The sequence below is a fragment of the Eptatretus burgeri genome, chromosome 11 (genome assembly GCF_056783735.1).
Source record: "Eptatretus burgeri isolate ZD-2024b chromosome 11, Ebu_testis_v1, whole genome shotgun sequence".
Taxonomy (NCBI): Eukaryota; Metazoa; Chordata; class Myxini; order Myxiniformes; family Myxinidae; genus Eptatretus; species Eptatretus burgeri.
In genome coordinates, this window is record NC_140971.1 from 71,451,053 (window position 1) to 71,471,319 (window position 20,267).

Below are 20,267 nucleotides of genomic sequence, written 5' to 3' on the forward strand. Positions count from 1 at the left end.
GTTAGAGCGCTGCCATTTCAATGTCATGTGACTAAAGCATGGCATCAGATTGGTCCATTGAGATACTAGGTTTTTTTGTGGTATTTCCGAATTCTGTTGGAGTTGCTAGGTCCTGCCATGAGCGTACAAGGTTACGTAGGGAACAAATTACAATAACTTATACACTAACATGAAGCCTATAACCGAGTAACTCCAAAATTAGTATGAGCTCAGTTTTGATCAAAAAATGAGTCACTAAGTTTTGCCTTTGGACGGGAGACATGGTTTGGTAGCCATATTGGATTTAAGAAAAAATATTGAATAATGTTTTCTCTGGAACCACTTCATCAATCGACATGAAACTTCACAATTATGATCTAGTAGTAATGGGGAATACATGTTTTAAATTTCAACTTGATCGGACACATGGTTCGACAGTCAGAATTTTTTTTGACCTGGTTCTTTTTTAATTTTATTTTATTTATTAATTTTTTTGAATAAGGCTCACTTGGCTGTACCTGGTTGGGTTTGAAGGTAGAGGAGTAGCAACTGAAATGTGAATCCTATCCAGGTTCCTCCTGATTACTTCATCTTTGCTTTTTGCTTGTTCGGGTTCCTTCTGATTACTCCAATGCAGTACTCTACCTATTTGGTCTTCCATTTGATTTGAATATATTCTAATCCCATTCTAAATCCAACTAAATAAAAAACGTCAGGGACAGGTGTCCAATCAAAGCTGGGTTACATCGAAGTGGGACGTCTTGGTAACCGGTCATCATTGCCAGCAGTTATAAAGTGGCAGTTCGAATTAATTACGTAACACCAGCACACAAAAGTTCTGGTGATGGTCTGCAATCTCTGATTGCTCTTTCTAGTTTAATTTATATAACTGCTGCGGTCGCTGTGAAGACCGACTTTAATGTTAAAGGGATCCTACATGGTATGCATGCAGCCACAGCCTGGCCAGCCGTTCCTTGTCAACCATTTAATTGGAATGCTTGCTTGAGTGCTTAAGCCACTTGCTGAGCACCCTTTAGGTGATAGTGGTACAGATTGTGTCCCGATCGGGATGTACAGTCAGCAGTTGCTACAAGCTGGATGTGCATGATTCACAAAAGTTACATGGTTTCTCTTTGTGAGTTTTCAAAGCAAAATAGATTTGATAACACCCGATTTCCGAGCCGTTTGCCGTATCGACGTGTTTTTTCTAAAGTACAGAGGCAATTTTTTTTCCACCCATCACATGCCGATTGGCAGCTGTTTATACATATTCATGTTTATGCACATCTCCCTGAAATGTTGTTTTTGTACATTGCTTATTGAAATTCCCCCAAAACAAGGGTGAAAGCTACACAAGGGTTTTGGGCTGTCTCCAGTACATACTGCCGTCGGTAATCACACTGACTGCAATCTGCCGATTCCTGAAGAATTGTTATATCGGCCAAGCACTAATAGTGCGTGTGCGCGTGTGTGTTTTTGTTTTTCAATCCTCAATAATTTTCAAGGTAAAATGGGATTTTAAAATCCCCCTTTTTTATATCCAACCCCAACAGGCTTACTTGCAAAGAAGGCCGTGGAAGCCGGGCTTTCGATAAAGCCGTACATCAAAACGAGTCTCTTACCAGGCAGCGGAGTGGTCACACACTACCTGAATGCGAGTGGAATGCTGCCCTACATGGAGAAACTTGGGTTTGCAAACACACCACATTTAAACAGCATAATCACACACGCACAAAAAAATCTCTTGCATCGGGAGGTGCTTCCTCCAGGTGATTTAATTTGATTAAAATCCTGTTCTGTATGTATAGTTTTGAGGTGGTTGGATACGGCTGTCGAACATGCATTGGAAACAGCGGTGCTTTGCCCGAATGTGTCGTGGAAACCATCACAAGGGTATGGACAGCTTTCTCTGTTTTTGGCACCGGCACTCACCTTCCCAACTCTCACGGTGTTTTTTTTTTGTTGTTGTTTTTGGTGAAGCCATGAATTTTTATTCTGATGATCTCACAAATATTGTGAAGTTGTTACAAAGTGGTGCACCCGAATATAGTCTGGGTTTGAGTCGCATCAGTCAAAGATTGTTGTGCATTGGAAGCAGGAGGGTCAGGAATTCTCAACACAGTCATTTGGCCATCACTGAGGTCACTTGACCTGTCAGCATTTTTGGGTGGAAAAATTAATTTATTTCCCAAGGCTTGGCCCTTGGGCCAGGCACGTTGGCCGAATGCATTCGGTCTTTAGATTATGTTAAGTTGTGAGTAGTGCAAGCATGATGAAATAGCCTTTTCCAGTGTCTTCTCATCCTTGTGTGAAATTGAGGGTGTTGTCCATCAGACTACCATCTTGATAACAGAAGGATTGCGCTCTCGGATTAAGCACTATCCTTATGTGCGGTTCACCATTTCTATCCGCATGCAGGGAGAGCTGGTTGTCTGTGGGGTGTTATCTGGGAATAAGAATTTTAAAGACCAGATATTCCCCAAAGTGCGAGCAAACTACCTGGCATCACCTCCGCTGGTTATCGCCTATGCCATTGCTGGAAATGTTGGCATCGACTTCGCCACTGAGCCGCTGCGTAAGTAGAGACCCAAATCCAAACGGCACTCACGAAGCCGGTAATTGAAGTGACCATGACGTGTTTGTTTTTGAATTTTGTGATAGACGTTACCGAGTCGGGCCAGGAAGTTTTCCTTCGTGATGTGTGGCCTAGCCGCGAGGAGGTGCAAGAGGTGGAAAGACAGTCTGTGATTCCATGCATATTCCAAGAACTCAAAGAAAAGCTTGAGGTGTGCACAACACAGCTCGATTTGTTAGATTTCAATTTCTCTCACTTTGTGGAACACATTTGCTCTGTTTATATAGTTTTGTTAAAAAAAAAAAAATCAAATGCTGTTGGTTCTTCACTTTGCTTGAATTAGGGTGTTCAGATTCATTTTTGTACTTTTTCTTTCTTTCTTTTTTTTTTTTTTCAGAAAGGACAACACCTCTGGGCCTCTCTGCAGTCGTCGGATTGCGTACTGTACCCCTGGAACCCAAAGTCGACGTTCATAAAATGTCCCCCATTTTTTGACAAACTTGTGAGTTTAGGTTGTTTGTGTGCGTTTGTCAAGCTTCCCAAGTATGGAGGGAGTTTGAAGCACATTTCACTGTCAACAAGTTCTTCCATTCCAGTAAAAGCTGAGGTTGAGATTTTCAAACTGATTGAAGACTCGTCTTTCTTTTATCCTTTTAGTCTGTTGAACTGGAGCCGCCGGAACCAATTTGCGATGCCCATGTCCTCGTGTTCTTTGGCAATTCTGTGACCACGAACAACATTTCTCCCGGGGGAAGCATACCTCACAATAGTCCTGCTGCTCACTACCTCTCAAGTCTCGGGTACGTCTCAAGGGATATCGGATTCGGGTTCAAAAACAATTCCTCTTCAAGATTCAACCCGAACCTTACGATACGTATATATATATATATATATATATATATATATATATATATATATATATATATATATATATATATATATATATATATATATATATATATATATATAATTTTTTTTTCCTTCCACAACCCGCCGGCAGCCTCACACCGCGGGAGTTCAACTCGTATGGAACTCGCAGGGGAAACGACGAGGTTATGATGAGGGGAACGTTCTCGCACGTTCGTCTCGTTAATAAGATTGTGGGGAAAATGGGTCCCAAAACGATCCATTTTCCATCAGGCGATACGGTACGTTTTTCATTTGGATGCTTGTTGCGTTGCCGTAAACTTATTTTTGAATATTCAGAACTGTTTCTGCAAAAAACGTTCCAAACTCGAGCTGTCAAATTCTTAATTTTGCTTTGACCTTCCCTTCAGCTGGACATATATGATGCAGCCGAGCGCTATCAGAGGGAGCGTAGACCACTGATCATCCTCGCTGGGAAAGATTTTGGCATTGGTGGTTCTCGAGATTGGGTCGCAAAGGGGCCTTACCTCCTGGTATGTGACTTGTCTTGGCATTTTCTTGGTTAATTTAGTCTTGTCAACCATTTCCACTTCTCAACTTTACACCATATAGGGCCATGGAAGAGGATAGTTTGCTTGTACAGTAAATTGCGGTAACAAGACACGATGGCCAAATTGTGAACACGACTTTTGTCCAAAACTGATTATGAATCGGCAACCTTCAATCTCCTCGCTCTCAGTATTGTTTGTGTCTGCCTTCGCTGACATCATCTTTCCTTATGATGTGCAGGTTACTTGCGCTTTGTCTCCACCAAGTTTGGTACTTTTGAGCGGAGACGAGGGGGGTCACCATTCGTACCTGAAGGCTTCATTCTCTATTGGCATTCTTAAGTTACAACTCATCATGAATCGATGAAAAATAATTAATTCCAATTAAGATAGAGCTTGTGTGAAAAGGTCAAGTTTTCATCAGAGCTATGTTCATTGCTAACTTGTGTCGTGGCATGTGTTCACAGGCATGCCACGTACAAGTCTGGAAAAGTTTTTTGATGCCACATACAGTGGGGAGAACAAGTATTTGATACACCGCCGATTTTGCAGGTTTTCCCACTTACAAAGCACGTAGAGGTCTGTAATTTTTATCATAGGTACACTTCAACTGTGAAAGACGGAATCTAAAACAAAAATCCTGAAAATCACATTGTATTATTTTAAAATAATTAATTTGCATTTTATTGCATGAAATAAACATTTGATACATCATAAAAACAGAACTTTTATATTTGGTACAGAAACCTTTCTTTGCAATTACAGAGATCAGACGTTTCCTGTAGTTCTTAACCAGGTTTGCACAGACTAGAGCAGGGATTTTGGCCCACTCCTCCATACAGATCTTCTCCAGATCCTTCAGGTTTTGGGGCTATCGCTGGGCAACACAGACTTTCAGCTCCCTCCAAAGATTTTCTATTGGGTTCAGGGCTGGAGACTGGCTCGGCCACTCCAGGACCTTGAGATGCTTCTTACGGAGCCACTCCTTAGTTGCCCTGGCTGTGTGTTTCGGGTCGTTGTCATGCTGGAAGACCCAGCCACGCCCCATCTTCAATGCTCTTGTTGAGGGAAGGAGGTTGTTGGCCAAGATCTCACGATACATGGCCCCATCCATCCTCCCCTCAATACGGTGCAGTCGTCCTGTCCCCTTTGCAGAAAAGCATCCCCAAAGAATGTTTCCACCTCCATGCTTCACGGTTGGGATGGTGTTCTTGGGGTTGTACTCATCCTTCTTCATCCAAACACGGCGAGTGGAGTTTAAACCAAAAAGCTCTATTTTGGTCTCATCAGACCACATGACCTTCTCCCATTCCTCCTCTGGATCATCCAGATGGTCATTGGCAAACTTCAGATGGGCCTGGACATGCGCTGGCTTGAGCAGAGGGACCTTGCGTGCGCTGCAGGATTTTAATCCATGATGGCGTGGTGTGTTACTTATGGTTTTCTTTGATGCTGTGGTCCCAGCTCTCTTCAGGTCATTGACCAGGTCCTGCCTTGTAGTTCTGGGCTGATCCCTCACCTTTCTCATGATCATTGAGGCTCCACGAGGTGAGATCTTGCATGGAGCCCCAGACCGAGGGAGATTGACTTATCTTGAACTTCTTCCATTTTCTAATAAATGTGCCAACAGTTGTTGCCTTCTCACCAAGCTGCTTGCCTATTGTCCTGTAGTCCATCCCAGCCTTGTGCAAGTCTACAATTTTGTCCCTGTTGTCCTTAGACAGCTCTCTGGTCTTGCCCATTGTGGAGAGGTTGGAGTCTGAGTGTGGACAGCTGTCTTTTATGCAGATAACGAGTTCAAACAGGTGCAGTTAATACAGGTCACGAGTGGAGAATGGGAGGGCTTCTAAAAGACAAAACTAACAGGTCTGTGAGAGCCAGAATTCTTACTGGTTGGTAGGTGATCAAATACTTATTTCACGCATTAAAATGCAAATTAATTATTTTAAAATCTTACAATGTGATTTTTAGGATTTTTGTTTTAGATTCCGTCTTTCACAGTTGAAGTGTACCTATGATAAAAATTACAGACCTCTACGTGCTTTGTAAGTGGGAAAACCTGCAAAATCGGCAGTGTATCAAATACTTGTTCTCCCCACTGTACGTGGTGGTAAAGTTGTGGGTCTTCTTGCTTATGTTGCTGAAAAGACCACAGCAGGTAGACTTGTAGTTGGAGCATTGGATTTTAGAAGAGATGCTTAAAACCTGAGGTTTTGCTTAATTCATGACCACCAATGCCTATAAAGGTGGAGGTGGCTTTGTTGGACAGAGAAGTCAAACCCAGCACATCATACGTTCAGAGCACTTGAGCGAATGTGTGCCTGCATTGCGTGGCCTGACAGGGTGTCCGGGCTGTATTGGCCGAGACGTACGACCGGGTACTACGAGCCAGCTTGGTGGGTGTGGGCATCGTTCCACTGCAGTTCTTGGACGGGCAGAATGCAGAGAGCCTGGGCTTGACCGGTCGTGAAACGTACACTGTACATGTGCCGGCGGAGCCCGTGCCAAACGCGGTTGTGGATGTGCAGGTGAGTTGTCTGGGAAGCATTATCTTTGGCACAAAGTTTGGGGTATTTTTTTAAATTATCACTTTGGCGAAGAAAGTGAACTATCGGCACATGTCTCTATTGAAGATTGCATGCAACTTTATTTCAAAACAGGTTGAACACCTTCATTGTTAAATGCTGTTCAATGATTGCCAATGCAGGAACATGGGTAACATTAGAGTAATGGATGAAATCACCAGGAAGTTCACAGAGGTTTGCCTTCTGCTGTGAGAAACTGAGGGTGTGGGCATTAATCATTCGTCAGAGCAAAAGAGGGGTTAACACCTGATCCATCAGCTTCTCCTTGGATCCCACAGCAGCACGCATACCTCAAAGTCCTGTGGGTTCCAGCCATTGTTGTCCCAGTCTGCCTACAGATAGACACTAACCTTCACCAGGAAGACTAGTTCTTCATTCTAATTTTATAAAGGCAATATCTGGGCTGACAAACTTGTGCTCACTACATTTCAGCTCAACACCGGGCATACTTTCCAAACTGTTCTGCGGCTGGACTCGGACATGGAGTTGACGTACTACAATCACGGTGGTCTTCTCAACTATACCATACGGACGAATCTGCAGCCAGTGCCAGAAAACATACATCCCCCGGGCATGGCCTGAATCAGAGCTCATTTGTTTTTCACTCATTACCATCTGCTAAATTGAGAAAATAGCTTAAGCAATCAAACATGGTGGTGTCACCGTTTTAAGAGACTGCCCTAAATGTGACCCACTTCTATTATGTTTTTTTTTTTTTAATTTTTATTGGTTGAACTTAAACTTTTTGTCCTGAGCCTCACATAAGATCCCACTCTTGGAGCCAAACTGTTCTATGAATTATCTGAAGGGAACACTTGCGTCGATTTTACTGCTGTGTATGTGATACAATGGCACAAGTGTTGACCGCTTTAGTACATGTGGGACTCTGTGCACATGAAAGGTGTATTTGGAATGTTCAGCACATGTTGATCATATCAACCATGTGTGATCACATTGAGCACCCAGTCGCTTCAAATTTGAGTCGATTCACATCATTGTATTACTAACTTCATGTTCTGACAATAAATCTTGTGCTATCTGTAAGGCTTTTTTTTGTTTTTTTTTCCATGTCTATTCAGCAGCAAAATTATTAAAATAAGCTTTTCATGACTGTGGTTGGCATGCTAACACTGTGGGTTCAGCCCTCATGCACACAACAGCCAGGTGTACAGCTTTGGGATAAAGCATGTCAACCAAGCTGGCCAGTAGTGTGTTGGCATCATGCAGCGTGTGCTTTGGTTCTTTTATGAACCAGCATACGTACTCGATCACCCCCTGGAACTCTTGGTACTGCTTGTTTGAAAGCAGGTTTTCAAGGGAAGATAAGGCCTAGTTGGGGAAGGGAAGATAAGGCAACAAACGTAAGATGTTGTGGTTTCAGCAGTCCAAGCAAGGATGATTCTAGGTAAAGCTTTTAAAGAGCAGGTTGCAGGTCACCAAACATGTTCTGAAAATTCATCAATATGATTATATGGGCATTAAATAGTTCGATGCAAACTATTGTGGTTGCCAAACTATTGGGGAGATTGATTAAATTTAACTCCGAAGTTGTTATTTCTCGAGGCCGTTGAAAAAAAACAGCCGCGTGCCCATATAGGGATGGTGACATCACGTTCTCCAAAACAAAGCGGTGCTCACTCGCTCATTGAAGAAGTGTCCAGTTCAGCGGGCCATTCTTTCACTTTTTTGAGCTTGCAACTGTATATTATCCTTTTTTATTTTGAATTATTGTAGAACAAAGTTATTTGGATATTTGTATATCATGCCTCGTACGTGTGTCGTCATGTTTTGCGAAAATGGCTGGAAAACGGGTAATCGCTCCCACCGATTCCCGAAGGAATCAAACATTTGCTGGCAGTGGATAAGATTTGAACAAATAAAACGGGCGAATTTTCCCCCAAAGAAAACGGGTAAAGAGGACCCTTTGGATAGACTTGTCATTTGTGGTGACCATTTCACAGCCGAGGATTACGAAGGCAACGCAATGAGTGAGCTCGGTTTAAAATCAAGCGTGATGCTGTGCCCACCATTCAGCCTTCTCCTCCTCAGCTGGCTCCTGCTTCATCTTCTCACACTGTCACCTTTCAAGGATTGGGGCATTGTGTTTATCTATAAATGCGCACAAGAAATCATTAGAAAACACTATCCGGAAGTCCGTACGCTGTAACCCGTCACGGGGAACGTGGCTGAGGTTCTCTTCCCCATCGGCCACGCCCACACAGCAACGTGTCTTGTCAGTGTCATGTATATATGTATATGTATATGTATATGTATATGTATATGTATATGTATGTATGTATATATATATATATGGAGCCTGGTGTTGGCGCAGTGGTTTGGGATCCAAGAGGTCCTGAGTTCAAGCCCCGTTGGGCCACTGAATTAATACACCAGGGGGTTGACTCAGCCTGTCATCCTTCCGAGGTCGGCGAAATGAGTACCAGTATACTGGGCCGGTGTATACCCCGGTTAAAATAGGTGTACCTTATCCCTGTGTCGTAAGAGGCGACCAGGGTTGCGTCAGGATCCGGCGTAAAACATGTGCCAAATCACTATGCGGATCATCCGGATGATCCGCTGTGGTGACCCCAAATGGGAGCAGCCGAAAGAATATGTATATGTATGTATATATATATATGTATGTGTGTGTATGTATGTGTGTGTGTGTATATATATATATATATATATATATATATATATATATATATATATATATATATATATATATATATATATATATTCAGTGGCCCAACGGGGCTTGAACTTAGGACCTTTTGGGTCCCAAGACACTGCCTTAACCACTGCGCCAACACCAGGCTACTCGAGGGTTAAAAAAACTAATATCAAGTCACAGACGACTCAAACTTTACATTATTTTATACATTGAACAAGAGAATGAAAATCTACAAACCAATCTGTCTGGTGGAGTCTGTCAGTGTGAACTGCCAGACAGTCAGTCCTGCCACTTGTACACGAAATAGGCCGTTTTCTGGCACTTTCAAGTGGCTCAAATGTATATGGCTCAGGGCCAGAAACTCATGGTATAAATTCCCATCATCCTCCGACTCGTCCTCGGCAATATCCGAATGAAAACACTCAATTTAATCACCGCTGAAATTGCTCTCCGATTTGCATCTAACGTTTAATTGTTTACACGCTGTTTCCGAATGTTCACAAAGTTTTCGGAGAACGTGACGTCATCGCATCTTCGGTAACTTCCGGTATGTTTTTCGATCACTGACAAAAGTTTTGACTTAAAAGTTAATTTTAGCATATTTTGAGTTTCAAATGTAAGAAAATAAATACCCAACGATTATTTATTAATGTGCTTGCAACCTTCGAATCACGCGAAGTCATCAGCGACCCAAAACCTGCTCTTTAACATCAGTCGTTTTCTCCAATAACATTGGGCTGCATTTGAAATATTTTTTTTCAGAGGTCTCGGTTTTCTCAACGGTTGTTATGTTTTTTGCATGCTGAATTCAGAAATGTATCTAATTTCGCTCAATCAGGTCAACTTTTTATGCTGTCTCAATTTCAAGGAAAAAAAAAATAATCAAAATTTTTGTTTTTTAATTAGCATTTTTTTAATTCAAAATCAGACTTGCATTGACAGAAAATGTACAAACTATACATAAAATAACACACAAGTACACTTAATGTGGAAGAAAGTGCCTTCTCAATTGCTTTCATTTCAATTTCAGAAAAATATGGATAAATAGTTTCTGGCAACACCCAACTTCAGTCGCTGTTTTCCTTTATCTTTTTAATGTTGAATTTCACATTAACGGTACTTGTGTGTCATTTTATATACAGTTTGTACATTTTCTGTCAATGCAAGTCTGATTTTGAATAAAAAAAATGCTAATTAAAAACAAAAATTTTGATTTTTTTTTTCCTTAAAATTGAGATAGCATAAAAACGACCTGATTGAACAAAATGAGATACATTTCTAAATTCAGCTTGCAAAAAGCATATAAGAACTGTTGAGAAAACCTAGACCTCTGAAATGACACAGACCAGTGTGATTATAGAAGTCGCTATCTTGGTGGTCAAGGTGGACCTGTACACACTTACCTGTGCTGCTTGCGGCATGAGCTGCAATGTACTCGTCGGAACGAGGTGCAGGCTTTCATCGGGCAGCTGTCGTGTCATCAGGTAGGTAAGTGTGCAGCGTGCTGCAAGTCGGAACCTGAAACGAGAAATGATTGGTTGTATTACAATGATGGGTGAGCAGACTTCTTTCTGCTATTGATAAAAGTGTAATGGAAGAGCTCATTGTGCATGTGTTGTATACAACGACGGTCAGAGACTGTCCTTTGAAATGATAGACATTAAAGGATAATGAGTTCCCTTGTAAGGAACTTTAACACAGGAGTCCATTATGCCCATAAAGCCTGCACCCTGATTGCCAACTTAAGGTTGTGCACCCATGCTCTTTCCTTTTAAATGCTGAGCGTCAACAAGCAAGGAAACGGCACATACCAATTTTTCAAGTCTTTGGTATAAATCAACAAGATATGCTTTGAAACTGAGATTAATTGCATCATGAGCTTAGGGCTAGCAAAATTAAACTGCAAATGGTTCAGAGTTGATCTGTTATTGATGAGGGCAATACCTTTGAGAGAGCGGAGAGCGCCGACCAAGACCGATGGCTCCAAGAATTCCCCCAGATGCCTTATCCTCGGCTAAAGGAAGGAGGACTTTCACAAGTCCCAGCATAATGTGAGCACCTTCGCCCCGAGGCAGCAGCTGATTGTGTTGCAGTTGAAGAGATAAAAGGTGCTGTGCTACATGCCACCACAGTAGCATGCTGCTCTCCTGCTGCTCCGTCCTTACGCAAATTGCAAAAAAAAATTGCGGTTACATAATGTAAACGGTGTTTGAATAATAAAGAGGAATGTTTGACTAACGCACTTTGGGAAAGCCTGCTGCATCCAGTGCATGAGCTGATGCAAAACGAGCGCGTCGCCCTTCACACCGGGCTGTTCTTTCCGCCGCTGCAGGACATGTGCGTAGAGTGTGAGAGGTGCAGGACGGGACACGCACTCCTGCAGGAAGTCCTCCTGAGTTAGCTCTGGCACCCGAAGTGTGGCAAGCACAGGTTCCCAGGTGGGGATGGTCTGGCCTGCATGTGGCAACATCCATAGCAAGGATGATGGGTAGATATAAAAGCCATAATTGGGGCACAATACAGTACTGCACAAGACTTGCCACTGTAAAAACCTTTAAGCTAGTTATGTTTCACAAATGGAAGTTATGTCATTAGTCAAGTTATGTTACAGTGAGCAATGAAGAAGTCAGCGATGCAAGCCTCGGTCATCGTTGCCAAGTGCTGAATGGAGGCCAGGGCCCGTCCTGCAGCAGACAGAGCTGGTAACACCAGAGGACTGCAAGGATGGCTGTCAAACCAGGCACCCAAAGCCTTTTCCAATGGCTTGGCCTGATCGGGTCTTGCTTGGTTTAAGAGGCTCAGTAACTCTGTAAGCAGGTTTGCCTGAACTGTAAACTGAGCCTCAGGTGGAAGTCCTGCAATTCCAGGAAGGTGAAGGGTTAATGGAATGTTATCCCGAGAGAGTATGCATGTACTCCTCCATGCCTTGCCTCACTCTGTTGCAGCATGGAGGCTTTGCCATAAACTAGTAACAACTACAAAGGTCTTGGCATGTGGTGCTAAGCTTAATTGTGTTACAATGAAAGCCTTGTCTAAAAACCAGAATGAATGTGCAGCTTAATAGCAAACCTTTGGGACAAATTTTAAAATTCTTCCCAAAAAAACCTGTCTTTGCATTTCATCCCCAATCTTATTGACAAGTCATGCACGTAGCAATAGTTTACAGGACAAGTAACTTTCAGGGCTCAGGAAACTAGCATTCCATAAAAATAGCATTGCAACTTGCCAAGAATGTCCATGCCCTGAATGCTTTCCAGCATGTCTGTAAGAACAAAGGCCACCGACTGATGTGACAGATCTTGAGACAGCATCTTTACCATCAACTCGAGGTAGATGAGGCTTTTCTCAGCAGCATCCTGCATGGTATCAACGATATGATATTAAAATTGTAAATCCATTGCCATCAAGTTGAGTAACACCGATTCTTGAGGGCAAACAATCAAGTATGATCCACTTTCCATCATCATGCAGACAGGAAGACGAGCAATGCCTTGCCTTGTGTGCAATAGTCCCATGCTGAGCCAGTATTCCTGATGCAGCCTTGAGGACGTGCAGTATCTGTGCTCTGGGCTCCTCAGGAAGACAGAGCACCATGTTCGCTGGATAATGAGCCGAAACATAGTCAGAAACCATTTTATAAGTGGTGATGTCCACGTTATGCCAGGGAAATGTACGTGCCCGACTCAGCAGTAGATCCAGGCCTGAATCCTGACAGCAAATGTGAAAGTGAACGAGTTTGCTGGAAACGATTTCAAACATGAATACTCTGGTTAACAATACACAAGGAGATACTTACAGGGCTTTCCAAAAGGCTGCTTTCCTTGGCGAGTATCGCTAGGACATGTAGGAGTACACACAACAGCGAACGTGCGTGCAAAGGAGAAAATTCTGCACCAATTATCTCTTCCCAATGCATTTGGCCAATCAGCCAGCCCAAGAAGAGTACAGAGCTGTGCCATTCCTCATGCTCTGCCTGGGAGGTAAATGCCATTAACTGGTTGCATGATCTATCTGTTCTGTTCAGGGAACAGAAGATAAAATGCAAACCTAAAGACAAATGTAGCTGTGATGGCTAGGTGGAAACAAACGTAGTTGAATAGTTGGTGGAAGAAAACTGACAAGTTAATGAGGGAGACGTTAAATGCACCAAGACCCTCCACACCCCCAGACCAACCAGCATAATACTCTCCAGAGCAGCAATGTCAAGATGCAAGTTGGCCCAAGGAAGCAACTTGAGTTGCTCATGGAAAACAGCGAGGATGTGTTCTGGAACTCCAACTTTTGTGATGTCACGGCAGTACGAGGACCACAAGAGGCGCAAAGGTGATGGACCCACAGCAGGGAGCACACCTGGACAGGTAAGAAAGGGTGGTTCTATGTTACGTGCACGACGCCGGTTGAAAGGTTTAGTCACGTTGGAGATTATGAAATGCACAAATCTGGCGAATAGGTTTTGAAAACCCATCACATGTAGAGAATACACCTCTCTTTTATGATGGATATAAAATTGAAGCCATGAGAGATGAAATTTTAACATTTGAGAAAGGTTGAAACTTGCTGGCATTTTGCAACATTGACCAATGTACTGCAGATAACCTGCAAACATGTCGAGAGCGAGAGGAAGGAACAGTCAGTTCAACATCGTCCCCAAGATGGGTAGGAGAAAAATCGAGCCTGATAAAACGAGAGGGCAAGAGATTGGAGACTCACTTTTGAAGAGTTCATGAATAAGTCCAACACATTGTGTGAACAGTCGAACCATCATGACAGCCAGCTCAACGTCGTTGCTGATCCAGGGATAAGTGCATGAAGAACTGATGGAATAAGAAAATAAGACTCAAAAGTCACCAAATTAAATGCATGTTATAGAGGAAAAACGAACTTGTGTTTTTAAAATTTAAAATCCATCTTAAAGTGCACTTTTCTGTAGCAATCCTGAACAAACCAACAGTACCTTTTGTTATCCACTTCCAAGGGCAGAATCCACGGCTCAAACAAGGTAATGAGTGAAGCGTAGAGGGACTGCACACCTAGACAAACAGCACTTTTTATCATGAGCTCGACAACTGATGGTCACTTTGGATGCACTCGCATGGAGGACATGTATTACCTGCAAGTAAAGCGGGTCTCTCCGGCTTGGAGTTCAGCAAAGTATCAGCTTCGACGCGGATCATGGACTGAGTGAGGAATTGATAAAAATTGTTCAGGGACTCAAGGTGAGGCTTCCACATGGGATAAAGGCCGAAGCTGAGAGCCTCATTCAAATCCAAACGTTGGCTCCGAAAGAATGTGCTGAGCCATTTGACCGTCTCTTTAACCTGCGGGACAGCCAACAAATTGAGAACAGTCTTTCCATGTCTTCATTATTTTGTTACCCTTAAGAGTGGCTTTTCTCCCAATGTCATTTGGCTGAGCCTCAAATTGATAAACCGAGGAACTTTAAAAGGCTAGAGGGTACATCCAAGACATTACCTGTGCATGTGAGAGCTTTGCAGGTGCAGGTTGATCCAGGCTGGATGGCTTGGATGTTTCACTGGCAATCGGATTCAAGCACAGACTATTGAGCAGTACGTTCCAGCAGCCCGGACTCAGTATCTGTTCTGCACAGCCTGCGGACAATGGACACAGTGTCCATGTCAATAAACAATGCCGATTTCTACGGATCTACTTTTTTCGATTTGAAGTTTCGTCCCTTTGACTAATGGCCAGTGGTGTGAACGTTTACTGATGGAATGTAGTTTGTTGTGTTGACACAGGAATGTGCGATCCTCGATATGTTTCCTACTCAAGGCAGATGGTCCGATGCCTGTTAAACTTGACGCATGTAGAACATCCATGCCTTATTCAGGTTATACATGTGGACCCTTAAGCTATTTCTTTGAGAGCGGACAACAGATCGAATGAACAAATAGCTGAACACTCAATACACTAAGTTGTCTTTTGCCTTAACATTCGAGCAATGGTTGGCATCAGCATTTGTTTCCTTCCCTTCGTATCCTTGTTGCCCTCGCCGAAGGAGAGGGTATTGCATTTGGGTCCGTTTGTTTATTTGTTTGTCTGTTTGTCTGCACAGAACTTGTTTTTCTCTGCAACCGCTTGTCGGATTGAGACAAAATTTTCACCATTGGTGCGACTTCTCATGTAGAATGTTTTAATGATGATGATAACATCATAGGTTACATGGTGTGGCAGCCATGTTGGAAAAACGGAAAACTTTGGACCTCTGTCGCTGAAACCGCACCAAGGAAAAAAATTGCAATTTTGCACGTACTCATGGGGAATGTGTAATATTTTTATGACGTCAGAGGTGCCTTCATTATGATGTCATAATTGCATATGGAGAACGCTACATCCGATCAGTATGAAAAATTTTGAGGATCATCTCGGGATAAAATTCCCGGTGTGTGCCCCGGTTGGAATAGGTACACCGTATCCTTGCATGTCGTGAGATGCGACAAAAGGGTTGGCGTCAGGAAGGGCGTCTGGCCATAAAAACATTGCCTCAAAAAGGAACCATGATTGTCATGGGGCTCACAAGGCCAACCACTGCTCGAGCATGGAAAAATGGCCTTAAAAATGCTTGTGTATGTTGGGATAAAATTTTCCACAATTTTTTTTTCTTGATGACATCATCGATCATGTGATTTGGCAGTCATTGTTTAAAAAAAACAAAGAAAAAAACCTTCAAGTATCTTTGAAATGGCTTCACAGATCGAGGCAAAAAAAAAAAAAAAAAAAAAAAAAAAACTTTACACATTTGACCACCTATCCATGAGGAACAAAAGGGTCACATGGTTTGGCAGCCATATTGGATTTACCCTAAAACCTATAAAAATATACCACTCAAAAGAAGACCTGGCGAGGATCTGAAATCTGATTGCTCTTTTTCTTCTTGGTTTTGGAATTGGTATTTGGTGCTCACAGCAACAACCCTGGTTCGATTGGTGATCAGGAAAGTCATCTATACTCAAAGATGGCATGCATGCATGCATGCGTGCATCCACCCATTGGTTGGACAGTTCACCTGACTCCACCCACAATTTCAACTTGAAAAAAAATAATCATATGGCCAAAATGTTGGTGCCTACGAAAGACATCGTAAGAGTTGTCATTCACAATCGCCATGCCCTCCCTTCAAGTTTTTTTTTCCTTCAGCGTAAAAATGATCAAAGCGACAGTTAAATGGATTTTGAGCTTACAAGCGTCACGGAGCTTGTGAAGATGAGCCTCAGCGATCACAGCAGCGGTCTGTTGTTTATACACCGCCCAAATGACTATATGGCTTGGTCCTTGCTAGTGTTATGGGAATGCTCCTTAGGGGTTAATAAAACTGCTTAGTATTTGTTTGGAATAAGCATAATGTATTTAATTTGAGGTTAGATATGCATCGCTATAATGTGCAGATAGATGTTTTGTTCTTCCCGACTGTTCTATCCCCCACATCTAAGCTCTGGATATGCATTTTTATGTTCTTTTCCTCTGTTTAAATGCTCCTTTCAAAAGCGCACATAAAAACCTTAATGTGCAAGGTGTGGCGAAACTGAATTCTCAAAATGGTGGTTATAATATGACCGCAGGGGTGGGAAAAACTTATAGCTCATGGCGCACGTGAGAAAAACCGTTAACGACCAAGAGTGGAGAGCTCTTAAAGCGCGATTGTGCAGAGCTGGTTATGCTGCGTTAACTTCTCTTTGGTCACAGAGCGCTTTCCCTGCAAAGGGACCTGGCCAGAACTACTGCATGGCTTTGCCTCTGGGTTTGAAAGCGAACTCTCATCATTGTTTTGTAATGTATTCCCTTTGTATATGTCATGGGGTTGGACAGGCCAAAAGATACAATAGAAAAGAAGCATTCACTTGGTTTGTTTCAAGGGAACGTCATAAATATTTCGGTCAGGGTTAACGGGTTTTATTATTCACTAGCAGGGGTACCTGGTGTTGCTGGGCAACGACCCTCTTCCCATCCCACCCCTTCTCCTACCTCTTCCCACACCTCTTCCCACCCACCCCTTGAGGGACGATTTCATCGATATGGTTGAAATAATGTTTCAAATGTTTATCCTCATCGCCATGTCATGAATCTGGTGTGTGTTCAGTTACCAAGTTTCTTGTAGAGCGCTTGCCAAGTGGTTTAAACACTCAAGCAAGCACTCCATTAGAAACCGTTGATAAAGAATGCTGGCTTGGCAAGCGCGACAGACACCTCCCACGAAACTGCCATGTTTGCATGATATTGCCAACTCTTGTTAATCTATTCTTCTTCTTCTTCTCCCTCTCAATGTAATCAGCAAATTAACTTTCTATCCTCTATCATATCATGTAATCAAGTTAAGTTTAATGCTTCTAAAACTCACTTTTCTTTCCCTCTCCTCTCCTCTCTCCAATATCCATTGAAAGCTCTACAATTACACCATGTGATACAATAAACCGACGAGGTATTACTCCAGCATTAAATTTATCCTGGAATCCACACATTACTCAAATAGCTAAGTCTGCCTCAAAGAAATTAAGAGTCCTGTTCAGATTATTCTCCTCTGAACAGTTGGTCCAACTATATAAAGGATTGATTATTCATCCTCGTATAGAGTACTGCTCTCATATCTGGGGAGGTTCCAGCTCCACATACTGGACAGAATTGAATACAAAGTTATTCAACTTGTTAACTCCATCAATCTGACCTCAAAACTCGACCCGCTCAAATTACGCCGCATAGTAGGCTCTTTCTCTTGTCTACAGATATTACTTTGGTTTCTGTTCGCAAGAACTTGCTGCTTGTATACCTCTACCATAAGTGAGACCAAGGAATACTGGACAAGCCACTACATCACATGATTATTGGGTGGCCATTGGTAACTCAAGGGTGGGCCGTTACGATGTTTGTTTCTTCCCTTCCACTGCCAAACTCTGGAACTCGACCTCCTCAAGTCTTCCCAAACACTTATGACCTTCCCCTTTTCAAAAACTCTTCAACGATTGTCTTTCCGATATTTTCTACCAATGCAGTTCTTTTATTTGAGGAATGGCATCGAGAAGGACTATTTAGTCCATGACTGGAGCCTTCAACATTCATATGTGTGTATATATATATATATATATATATATATATATATATATATATATATATATATATATATATATATACATATATATATATATATATATATATATATATATATATATATATATATATATATATATATATATATATATATATATATATATATATATATATATATATATATATATATATATATATATATATATATATATATATATATATATATATATATATATACATATATATATATATATACATATATATATATATATACATACATACATACATACATACATACATACATACATACATATATATACATATATAATTATACATATATATGTATATATTGTTATGGGGCCGGGGGTCGGCCACGAACTGACTGCTCTGAACGGAGCCGCAAGTCAAGTCGGCCCGACCGATGGCCCGGAATATAGATCGCCGCCCGAATAAGTCTGAGTCGACGGGTCCTTGTACAAGAACCGAAATACGCCAATGGGCAGATCACGTGGGGTAGGGTCGATTGCCAATCTTCAATGTACCTAAATACCCCCGTGATGCAACTACCGGGGTATTCCACCCTCGATGGAACTCGAACGGAACAAACCGCTGAGGCGAGCCTGTCCCGTACACGATTCCAAGCAGCTGAATCGCCGAGAACAGTCGGTCCAAATGTCCCCCTTTTACGGCAAACCAATGGCTTTCGAACTCCAAACACACGAAATGCTCAGTCAATGAAAGAATCGACGCGACGAGCTGAAAACATTTAACAATTGGGGTATTTATTAATAGTAATGGGGAACTAGGGAAGCACGTAAGAGAAGAACCATACCGACTTTACGAAATGCGATGCAAACATTTACAGCACACAAAGCACTTAACAATTTCCCACTTATTAGACGAGCCCACGGACACACGTATGCACACACACACACCCAAGAAATGGTGGCTGAGGCCTTTAATAACGGGCTCCAGCTCGGAGGACAGGTGAGTTGAAACCCAGAGCCCATCTCGAACCTCCCCACCTCGTGTGGTGTTCAAGTTGTTCGGACCTAGGCTCCAGCGAGAGCGAGCTGGATCCAATTGCCGTGAGCCGCGATCCTTCCCGAGCTCCCGCGAATCCTCCCGCGCTTCTCAGCACGTGCTGGTGAGACGAGGCGTCGATCCTTCCCGTCGATGCGTCGCTTCCCCGAGGAACCACCTCCAAGAAGAGGTCGATGAGTCGCACCAAGCAGGGAACCAAACGGAGAACAAAGAGCTCCACAAAGAAGAAGAAGAAGGAGAAGAAGCCACCATTCGCAGCTCGAGCCGAGCAACCGGCTCAACTTTCTTCCAAACAAAGCAGCTCTCCAAAAAGCCCACTGAGCCAAGCAGGTCCCAAAGCTCTGCTGAACAACTCCTCTGCAGAAGCAAAAAGCTTCTGAAGGCCGCAAACCTAACCCAAGCCAAGCAGGACCCAACGGCCTGCTGAACGACTTCCCTCAACTCCGAGCACGAACAAAGAAAGGATCTCCTCTTTATCCTTCTCCGCCCCCTCCCCCACGCCTGGCGTGACTCATGCCCTCGTGATCCATCCCCCGCTCAACCACGGGTGGGAGGGAGTTGTTGATGTCATGAATCACGGGACGGCAAGGCTCTCCTTCCTCTTCGCAGAAGAGGGGGAGGGATGTCTCCAGTATTCACTTCCTAACTATTAAATTGATCCGCAACACATCTAATCGATTTCTGAATATTTAAACAATGGAAGGTGAGCGAGCTAGGGAACAAGGACTTTTTGACATAGCTGACTGAAGGAACCTGTATGTTGTGTGCAATCGAATTCCAAATCCGTTACAATATATATATATATATATATATATATATATATATATATATATATATATATGTATATATATACATACATACATATATACAGTCAACCCCCGCTTCATCGCGGTTCACCAATCGCGCGCCCGGTTCATCGCGGGTTTTCCCTTGGAACG

At 42.7% G+C, this 20,267-nt stretch overlaps 2 protein-coding genes across 2 annotated transcripts in view; one reads left to right on the forward strand and one right to left on the reverse strand.

Moving 5' to 3' along the window:
* The window catches only part of LOC147017346 (cytoplasmic aconitate hydratase-like), a 70,288-nt gene extending 62,690 nt beyond the window's left edge, over window positions 1-7,598 (forward strand). Inside the window, exons 13-22 of the mRNA XM_085846934.1 lie at window positions 1,533-1,668; window positions 1,788-1,872; window positions 2,398-2,554; window positions 2,641-2,765; window positions 2,952-3,056; window positions 3,212-3,354; window positions 3,555-3,702; window positions 3,832-3,954; window positions 6,312-6,497; window positions 6,987-7,598. Coding sequence (XP_085703060.1) covers window positions 1,533-1,668; window positions 1,788-1,872; window positions 2,398-2,554; window positions 2,641-2,765; window positions 2,952-3,056; window positions 3,212-3,354; window positions 3,555-3,702; window positions 3,832-3,954; window positions 6,312-6,497; window positions 6,987-7,136 — 1,358 coding nt within the window. The 3' untranslated portion in view covers window positions 7,137-7,598. The remainder of the gene's footprint in view (window positions 1-1,532; window positions 1,669-1,787; window positions 1,873-2,397; window positions 2,555-2,640; window positions 2,766-2,951; window positions 3,057-3,211; window positions 3,355-3,554; window positions 3,703-3,831; window positions 3,955-6,311; window positions 6,498-6,986) is intronic.
* The window catches only part of EPG5 (ectopic P-granules 5 autophagy tethering factor), a 140,577-nt gene continuing 126,902 nt past the window's right edge, over window positions 6,593-20,267 (reverse strand). The window contains exons 33-45 of the mRNA XM_085846932.1: window positions 14,701-14,837; window positions 14,339-14,546; window positions 14,183-14,258; window positions 13,939-14,042; window positions 13,403-13,578; window positions 13,025-13,201; window positions 12,724-12,936; window positions 12,455-12,584; window positions 11,838-12,083; window positions 11,472-11,682; window positions 11,173-11,388; window positions 10,632-10,746; window positions 6,593-7,883 (exon numbers count right to left, since the gene is read on the reverse strand). Coding sequence (XP_085703058.1) covers window positions 7,659-7,883; window positions 10,632-10,746; window positions 11,173-11,388; window positions 11,472-11,682; window positions 11,838-12,083; window positions 12,455-12,584; window positions 12,724-12,936; window positions 13,025-13,201; window positions 13,403-13,578; window positions 13,939-14,042; window positions 14,183-14,258; window positions 14,339-14,546; window positions 14,701-14,837 — 2,234 coding nt within the window. The 3' untranslated portion in view covers window positions 6,593-7,658. The remainder of the gene's footprint in view (window positions 7,884-10,631; window positions 10,747-11,172; window positions 11,389-11,471; window positions 11,683-11,837; window positions 12,084-12,454; window positions 12,585-12,723; window positions 12,937-13,024; window positions 13,202-13,402; window positions 13,579-13,938; window positions 14,043-14,182; window positions 14,259-14,338; window positions 14,547-14,700; window positions 14,838-20,267) is intronic.